This window comes from Mus pahari, chromosome 4 (assembly GCF_900095145.1).
Source record: "Mus pahari chromosome 4, PAHARI_EIJ_v1.1, whole genome shotgun sequence".
Taxonomy (NCBI): Eukaryota; Metazoa; Chordata; class Mammalia; order Rodentia; family Muridae; genus Mus; species Mus pahari.
The window spans coordinates 52,651,514-52,661,632 of NC_034593.1; the positions used below are offsets into that span (position 1 = coordinate 52,651,514).

Below are 10,119 nucleotides of genomic sequence, written 5' to 3' on the forward strand. Positions count from 1 at the left end.
CTCTCCCCTCTCAAGTTCATATCATTTTAGTTTTTGTGTTTGTTTTGTTGTGTGTGTGTGTTTGTTTGTGTGTCTGTCTCTCTCTGTGTGTTAGTGTATGTGTTTCTATGTGTTTTGTGTGTATGTTTCTTTATCTCTCCCTCTCCCTCCCTCTCTTCCCTCTTTCTCTCCCTCTCCTCTCCCTCCCCCCTCTCCCCCTTCTCTGTATGTTATATTTCACTTAGTGCATTTAGAGTCGCCAGGAAGTAGGTGGGTGTGGATTCACCCAGTTAATCATAGGAAATTTAACTATACTAGAGGCCACATCTTCAATGAAGTATGATTCTCCACATTCAGGCACNTATCTACTACATTGTTCCTCAGTGAGGGAGAAGCCTGGCAATAATCTAAGTCACTTGTCCTTGGACTTTGCCTGGCCTGTGTAAGTAACCATGACTGCTATGAGACCATGTGTGAGGTAGCCATGCCATGAGTCTACCATTTCACATTTCAAGGCTCCCCTGCCTACTCTCTTTCTATTAAATTATTTTTGCTTTTTATTCCTGATGTTTTCAGTGTCTGCATGTGGTGTGAGGAATAGACATGCCCTATTTAAGGCTTCTAACTAAGTCTCTTATTCTCATTCCTCCATCCAGTTATGGATTTCTCCATTGACTGCTTTATAATAAAAAAAAAAAAAGAAAGAAAGAACAGAAAAGAAAAAAAAGTATAGTCACATACATGTAAAGCAGTAAGTAGGGCAGTAGTTCTCAACTTGTGGGTAGCAGCTACGCTTTGGAGGTCAAGGGACCCTTAACCTAGGTTCACCTAAGACCACAGGAAAACACAGTTTATAGTACAATTCATCACACTAAAAAATTACTGTTATGAAATAGCAATGAAAATAATTTTATAGTTGGGGTCACCACAACATAAGGGACNATATTAAAAGGTTGCATCATTAGGACAGTTGACAACCTAATTGTAGAACCAGTTTGATGGCATGACCACTCAGGAAAGTAATACATTCTATCCTAATGCCTGTGACACCCTGAGCCAGAGGCTTTTGACTGTATGTTTAACAGTATTGTACATGAAATCCACGCTTATGGACAAGGCCTTGAATCTAACCAGAGATGGGTTACTCACTCATAATACTTAAGTGAATATTACACCATTAAACACATCTCTTCCACCTACTATACTCTCATAACATGTGAATAAAACCACTCCCTCCTTGCATAACCCAGATATTCATGTGTAGCAATTAGACAGAAGTACACCAAGATTTTGACTCTCATTTTCTTTCATAGTGCTATAGGATATTGCCTTTGTGAAACATGGGATCCAATATAAAATATTAGCTTTAGAAAGATGTAGTTTACTCTTTAAAAAGTAGTGTGGTATTAGTCATCCTTCCACTCCCATATTGATATGAAGATTATTTGATGCAATCTACTTATTGTGAAAGTTATGTAATTAGGTTGAACTTGGCATGGGTTATGCTTGAAAATCATTGAAACAGAATTTAACACTTGAGTCATTCACTATCTAAACCAGTGGGGATTAAAATTGATAAGTGACTTTTGTGCAGATTTACTGGTGGCAATTATAAACTTAAGAGTCAACGAGATGTTTTAAATTAGAATATTGGACTAAAAAGTGAGAATTGTCTAATTATCAATGTAGCAAAAAATGAAATGAAGAGGAATGGGTTTTTCAATTTGAGACTGTACAGAATGCAATCAGCTGAGCTGTGAACAGAAAAGGAACATGATATAATTATACTATGATCTCAAAATAAAAGAAATCATATAAACAGAAAGAAATTACTTCAGAAGCCGAGCCATTGAATAGTCATTAAAAACTCCTGGAGTTTCTCAACAGGAAGGAAAGTAGGGCACAGAGGCAATTAAAGAAAATTNAAATCTTTTTAAAATTTCACAAAGGTGTTGTTGATCTTTTAGTTTCTACTTTACATATGTCTTTCTCATATGTTGCCATACCCATTACTTACAGGTAAGAGAGTCTGAATAATAATGCCTTTGTTGTGTTTTATTTTCCTTGAAAACTGTTGAGCAACAGACTGTTGCTACTAGGTACCTTGGAGATAAAAGCTCTGCTTTGAAATTCTTTGTAGATTTGGAGTGCCTGTGCTTTAAGAGATTGCGTAGTGGAATTTGGACTGAATAAGTTAGGTAACACTTTGTGACTGGTTAAAATTCAACATGCAATGATTTGAAATCAGTTGTATTTGTTAATTGCCAAAAGTAGAAAGGGCAGAAGGAAACATGGGGAGAACCATTTTTCTTCTCATCTCCGTGGTGCTGGTAGCTTATTATGTTTATATACCCCTTCCAGATGCTATCGAAGAGCCTTGGACAATAGGACGGAAAGCTGCCATTGTAAAAATAGGAACAGATTTGGTAAGTTCTGAATTTTACCAACCTTATGATTGCTGAATAACCTATAAAGGACAAAGTGGGATCTGTGGAAGATGTCTCTTAGCATGATCCTTCTCTAGATCTGATTCCAGTTCCAGTCAGCAACCCAAAAGAGGGAAAGGGGAAGAAAGAAGAGTAGAGGATAGAAAGAGAGAGTGTGTTTTACAGTACTGCCAGGTGAAGGTTTTCATAAGAATCAACTTCAGTAAAAGAAGAACAGAATCTTATTGTTCAATTATAAAAGTCTATGCAGTAGATTTAGATTCATGCATGGAAATCCATCCATGTGGGACAATTAGTAAGGCTGATTGGTTAAAAACTAAACAAAACAAAACAAACAATCCAGCAACACAGGAAACAAGACCATATAATTCCTAAATGGATTGTAACTCTGGGCATTTTGTGTAGGTTCTACTTCATTGTATGTTTCCATTGCTGTATAGAAACTTCAGTTCTGGGAGGTGCCATTTGTCTGTTGTTGCTCTTAATTTATGAAAAACATGAAGTTATATTTATAGAGTCCTTTACCATGGCTAAAANTTTAGAGTGCAACCTAAAATCTTTTCTAGAAGTTTCAGAGTTTGGGGTTTAGTGTTGAAGATTTTCATCAATTTATGTCTTATTTTGTGCAGAGTGAGANGTAACTGTGTAATTTAGTTATTCTACAAGTGGATATCCCACTGTGGCAGCACAATTCGCTATTTTCTTCCTGTACATGGCTTTGGCATCGTTGTGGGATATTCAGTCAGCTATGAAAATGTTTCATTACACCATAAATAAAATTTAAATTTCCCACATACATGTCAGAGACCATTATAAACATGTTTACATTGCACCATCTAGGGGACAATTTAATATTATTTTATTCGTGTACCTTTGCTAAGAACATGANTCTTTTGTTTTGGTGTTTTTCTATTATGTTGGGTGTTTTGTTTATTTCCTTTAGTTTTCCTTTTTGTGGGTTTTTGAGAAACAGAGACAGAGACAGAGTGAAACAATGTTGGGTGTGCAGGAAGGTGGTGAAACATAACTAAATTATATTGCATGAAAAATGGTAAATGAAAAATGCAATATGATTACTAAAAGTAAAACATTCTATCTAACATAAAATTCTATAGGTGAAAAATATAAAAGAATTAGTGACATGTTTTCATGACAAAATTATAAAAGAATATTAAGTGTATTGCATGGTAATGACATCAACAGAAACAAAGATTTGTATCTTAGTAAAAGAGAAGACCCAAATGTATATTCACATTTTAAAAGCTTTTGATATTTGACAATGATGCCAAAATACACACTAGAGAAAAGACAGCATCTTCAACATGTGTACATGTAAAAGAATAAAGTCAAATCTTTATCTATCATACTGCATGAAAATCAACACCAAATAGATTTTAAAAAAATGAGGTCAACATGAAACCTGAAATGCTAGAAGAAAATGTAGTCAGTACCCTACACAATAGAGGTGTGAGAAATTTTTCTAAATAGGGTATCTATTTCCCAGGAATTAAAGTCACCCATCCAAAAATGAGACCTCAGATAATTAAAAAGCTTCTGAACAGCAAAGAAAACTATTAGTTTGGTGAAGAGGAATTTCTCAGAGGAGAGAATCTTTGCCAACTATATATTTGATAGAAGGTTAATATATAGAATATAAAATAAGTCAAAATGAAATTCAAGAAAAATGACAAAATTTAAATTATTTTAAAATTTTAAAAATGAATCTCTTTAAAGGATTTGTTACTCTTTAAATGGCTTCTACCTTTTTACCTGTGTTGTCCTGTATTTCTTTCAATGAGTTATTTATATCCTCCTTAAAGGACTCCATTATCTTCATGAAATAGGAGTTTTAGGTCAGCATCCTGGTTTTCAGGTGTGTTGGGGTATCCAGGGCTTGCTGTGGTGGGAGAACTGTGTTCTGATGGTGCCAAAGTATAATGGCTTCTGTGGCTTCTGGTTTTGAACTTGCCTCTCACCATGTGGTCATCTCTGGTGTTAACTGGCCTGATTTTCTCTCATTTACAGTTGCTGATATTGCAAACTAGTGCAAGCATTATAAAGATCAGCTTGACAAATTCTCAAAAAGCTAAAAGTAGATCTTCCTTAAGACCCATCTATCCCACTCACTGGCATATACCTAAAGAACTCAACATCCTACTCTACAAATAGTTGTTCAGCTATGTTCACTGTTGCTCTAGGCACAATAGCTAGAGAGTGGAAACAACCAAAATGTCCCTCAAATGATGAATGAATCAAGAAAATGTGGTACATATACACTATGGTATATTATTCATCTCTGAAGAAAGCTGAAATCATAGAACTAGAAGTTGCAGTTGAGATGTAATGTCTAAGGGAAGAATACATTACAAAAGAATATATACTGAGTGAGGGAGCCCACATCCAAGAAGACAATTGGCATATGTTCTCTATATGTGATTATATATAGTTCTCAATATTTAGATATCAGTATATAACCTAGAGCTACTATAGAAACCAGAAAAATGAAGAAAGGCCATGGGGGAAGAAGAGAAATAGAGGGGCTAGGAGGACACAGTATGAATAGTAAATCAGGACCTAGGGATTAACTGGAAACTGGGATTAGAAGACAATACAGAGGGAGAAGGGGAGAGATAGAGAACTCTATGACTGTCTGAAAAATGTCACAGGGAAACATTGTGTTATGTTAACTCAAAACGTTTCTCCAGAGAGTAAAAATCCTCCCACCAAGAGCCACAGCACCTATATCTATCAAAAATCCAGTTGGAAAAGATTGCCATTGCTACTGGTGGCTGTCAAGATGTTGAAAGCAAGAAGGCGTTGCTGAAGACACAACCCACTTCCAACACAAGAATTGGAAGAATCAAGCTGGAACCTGAATGCTTTCACCTTGACAACTAGCTCTCATAGGAACTGTGCAAGCTACTGAGGGAGTAGATCAATAAATTGTCCCACCCAGCTGTGACACCTAGAATATAAGAGAAAGGCCAGCATTGCAAGATGTTCCCCAGGGCGCAACAGTAGCAATCTTGGAGGTAGCCAGCAAGTCTCTGTTTGGATTTAAGGCCTGCTCAATAGGATGGAAATTCAATCTGGTATCATAAACATAGTCAATGAACTATGGCTGGTAAACTCAATGATCTTGAGAAAAACTTACCCCTACTATTTTACTAAACCCATATAATTTTGCATTGCCTTCTACATATTCATCCTCCTACCACAGACACACATGCAGAGACTATAACAAAAACCCAAAGTTAGTAAAATTACAAAACAAAAACTCCAAAAAACCAAACCAAAACAAAAAACTGACTATGGATTCTCAACACCACTTTCCCTAAAGTTCAGGGAACATGAAACACAAAGGGACAGAAAAAGTTTAAGAGCCAGATATCTGAGAGAGGTGAGAGGTGACATAGTGTCATATATAAATATTACTATATACATAGTGTCATATATAAATATTACTATATATCTATATCTATATCTATATCTATATCTATCTATCTATCTATCTATCTATCTATCTATATATATATATATATATGTGTGTGTGTGTGTGTGTGTGTGTGTGTGTGTGTGTGTGTGTATACGTATACACACACACATATATATATATAGTACCTAAGAAACAGTACCTAAGAAACAGGGAAACAGTACCTAAGAAATCTCAGAAATTGATGACCTAAGAAATATAAGGGTACTAGCAACTCCAGCTGATTTTCCCAATGTGGATGGCAGAAATGTCATAAGACCTTATCCATCCATAGATGAAGAGATTTAGGTGATAGAATACTGGCAAAATAGGGAGAATCAATCTTCTCCAGGGAAAAGACCCTGGCAGGTTATCCAATCCCATGCAGTCAGCTGTAAATAGATATTCCTATGAGCAAAAGTAGAGAGATTCAGCAGGCTGCATTTACACACACACACAAACACACACACACACACACACACACACACACACGTAATTGTTGTTGTTTTTTTTTGTTTTTGTTTTTGTTTTTCCTGTCTACTCAGGCTTCATTTGGTGAACTTTTGGGAATCAGTCATTTCATGGAAACGATGCAGTTACTGATGAAATTTCAAGAAGTCCCACCCACGTCTGATGAAAATGTCACTGTGATGGAGACAAATTTCAACAGTATTCCCGTTCGCATATACATACCCAAAAGAAAGTCAATGACTCGCAGGAGGGGCTTGTTTTATATTCATGGTGGTGGCTGGTGTTTGGGGAGTGCTGGTATGTCACCGTGGCTGAACACTCTTGTTTATCCCATAAAATGTAATGTTGGCTGAGCATATAAAGACATATAAAGTCATATGCAAGTTAGATAATACTTCAATTGTTCAATGTACTCTTTTCTGAAAGGTGAATTAATTGTTACTCAAAGCTATAGAAAAATCTCACTTAAGAAGAGAGATGGCTTCTTGAACATGGAACTTTATTATTGTATAAATGTTGGAATGCTGTATTGAGAGCAAAAGCAGGGTGAACTGAACACTGGGTAAAATAGCAGCCAATAGAGATGGTGACTGCAGTCTTTCATAAAGCCCTAAGATGAAGCAAGTGAGACAAAGATATTAGGTGTGAAAGCACAGAGCTGAATATGATATACTTATTTGATGTTATTTATTTCACTTGTTGCATATAGATTGTACAATATAATATAATATATTACTCTATAAAATTTTGTATTATAATTTGACTTTATTGAATGTAAGTATATAAATATAAATACCATATAATCAATATATCTAATCTATTTTTATAATGTATGTACTTTATAATAACTCAAGGAGCCTATGACAGCCTCATAAGCTGACTTTAAGATGGTAAAATAAGAGGTGTCCTGGAATGTGAGGTGTGAGACTTAAGGAAGAGGTTCTTTCAACCTTGAGAATTTTCAGGTAACTTTCAGGCTTTGGTTTATTTGGTTTATTTGCAGACTAGGTTATCTGTATTTGGAACACTTTCCCAAACTCAGGTGTATGTACATAGTCCATTCCTAACCCATTGCATTGTTAAGGGGGAGGCATCAAAATCTCATTTTTCCCCCTCTCTCTAGTTATGAATGGATATGTGAATAAGGACTTAGGTTTTATCTTTCTCTTTCTGACAGTTTTATTGAAGTCCAACTAACACTATTTNAAGGCAGTGCTCTCTATACAACCCCATTAGAGCAAGTATTGTTATATATCCATGCTTTGTGATAACCACTATCTCTAGAAGACAGNACACTCCTTAAAGTCTGGTATAGTTACTTGTACTTCCAACAATATTCCTAAAATCTGTAAAGGTAAAATCTGCTAAATGAGAGGGAAAAGCATGAGGCTTGATCAGAACNACAGAGCTTTAGAGCAAGCACTGTGAAATCNGCAGAACAAGNACCTCCACTCATTTGNAGATTGTAAGGAGCCGCAGACACAGATGTGGTTTTGAGGATTTGCTCTCCATCCATTTGCTTGCCAGACTCTCACTCAGTTTTCTTGATTTCAGCTCTCTTGACGTATGACACTCTATCGAGATGGACAGCCCATAAACTTGATGCTGTTGTTGTGTCAACCGAGTAAGACCATGGTTTGCTTTGTCAGTGCTTAGCCATGTATTTTCTGTAGCAAGAAACCAATATCTTGTTTGTTTGTTTTTTTATTATTTATTTATTTATTGGAATGCTTCAAGTGAAGTTAAGAAAGTATGCAAAGAAAATGAACTTAAGTTGTCCAGAATAGAGTCAGAGATACCCAAACAATAAAGCAACATGAAGCACTCAAATCAATCAGGAATACAAAGAAAAAGTGCAGAAATGATCAGAACACAGTACCAGTGGTGCATAATGTGCACAAAGGACCTGCATGGGAATCCTAGCCCAATTTACGTGAGTGAGTGCTTAGAGTCAGGGAATCACAGGAAAATAAGATTTAAAGTTCTGCCTGAAGACTTTTTTATGTCACATATTATTAATTAAGTGTAGTTTATCCATAAGTGAACTAAGAATCATATAATTTTTGTACACTTTGGTCTTTCTGAGAATGACATGATAAACTATATTTAAAAGGTTAGTTCACCATTTGTCATGGCACAATCATCCCTGAAAGTAATTTGTCCTCAAGTTACTTGTGAAAACTGGCAAAGGCATAGTCTCAAACATAGCATACTGGGACAATATCTGATAAGAAATCAATTTGATTGAAATTTATGTAACAATGAAGTAATTAATAAAATACAATGATCACATAGGTAGTTTGTGTTATTGATGTTTTTTTATTGACTAATTTTCAGTATAGTATAATAATTGTAAAAAGAATGTACTGGGAGATATTATTAAGGGAAAGTTTTACCCGTTGTTTTTTTCACACTTTTTGTTTTGACTCAAGAAGGCTAATTCCCTGTTTTTACTCAAGGTTTTCCTAGTATAAAAATTAAGTCAGGGAAGGCTTTATGATCGAGACTCTGTAGGTATAAAGCTAGCAATAATATTTTGTTTATTAATGAAAACTTAGTCTATTATCTTAGAGACATACCACATATCTTTAAGTGAATTGCATTACTTTGAAATTGTTATTCCTCACACAGCTATGGCTTAGCCCCAAAACACCATTTTCCAAGACAGTTTGAAGATGTATATCGTAGTTTACGATGGTTCTTACAAGAGGATGTTCTTGAAAAATATGGTGTAGATCCTAAAAGAGTCGGTGTGTCTGGAGACAGTTCTGGTGGAAACTTAGCTGCAGCTGTGACCCAACAGGTAGGCTTCTAAGGTCTGTTTGATATTTTAAAACGCCCTACATATAAATGTATTTCCTTGGACATTCTAAAGGTCAGTGACTGCTGAGTCCTGTATGGTCATTGAAGGAACAGTGTGACATGTTTTCCCATACCCAGAACAAAGCCATCAGGACAAGCCTCCATGAGTGTTGACAGCTGTTTGGCATGAGGTTTGTTTGTATAAAACATTCTCCCTGCCAAAGTTATGAGGGAATGTCTTCTTTGTCAAGGTTAATGACTCCATGATAATTAAAGACTGCATGGATCCAAGAGGCAAAGGTGTGTCTATGACTGTAGCAAAAATGGTGAATGCTGTGACCTTCAGGATAGCCCTTAAGGCTGTGGGAAAAAAACTATGAAAATATAAGTTCAAAAATATATCATTTCTCAACTATGCAAAATATAAGGATGCATTATGGGTTATGTGAAGGGTTTCAGGGACCAAAAAGAACAGAGGCAGCTGCAGTATGAGCAAGCTTGTCAAAAAGATACAAAGGCAGGCAGATACAAAGGCAGGCAGATACAAAGGCAAGTAGATTCCTGCATTCAAAGTCAGCCTAGGACAGAGTGAATTTAGGTCTAGGCACAGTCAGAATGGTAATCTCAGGATGGGATCCCATTTAGCTAAGTTTACTGTTTGTGATGACAAAGGTAGGGAGAACTCTGAGTTCATTTGCAATGATATTAAATAATGTGCTTGCTGTCTTTTTCTGAGAATCAGGGGGCTGAGATCATGGAGTGCAGACTTGTAGGAAAATCAAAAGGGAACCTGGAGGGATTGACTGAATTGATAAGTAAATAAAAGACTATGTCTTGGTCTGCAAGAGCTGAGCCATCTTGAGGAGATGACTGGAGATCTCCAGAGAAAGTTGTCTTGACCAGAACACAGGCTTGTAATCGACAATTTGACGTTGAATCATTTTGTTC

At 36.0% G+C, this 10,119-nt stretch overlaps 1 protein-coding gene across 3 annotated transcripts in view; it reads left to right on the forward strand.

Moving 5' to 3' along the window:
* Positions 1-2,247: 2,247 nt before the first annotated feature.
* Positions 2,248-10,119, forward strand: part of Aadac (arylacetamide deacetylase) — a 34,854-nt gene continuing 26,982 nt past the window's right edge. For 2 of the 3 annotated variants that reach the window (XM_029538050.1, XM_021197017.2), the window contains exons 1-4: positions 2,248-2,405; positions 6,444-6,666; positions 7,924-7,993; positions 9,001-9,172. In XM_029538050.1, coding sequence (XP_029393910.1) covers positions 2,271-2,405; positions 6,444-6,666; positions 7,924-7,993; positions 9,001-9,172 — 600 coding nt within the window. In that variant the 5' untranslated portion in view covers positions 2,248-2,270. The remainder of the gene's footprint in view (positions 2,406-6,443; positions 6,667-7,923; positions 7,994-9,000; positions 9,173-10,119) is intronic. The other variant, XM_021197018.2, reaches the window with a different exon arrangement.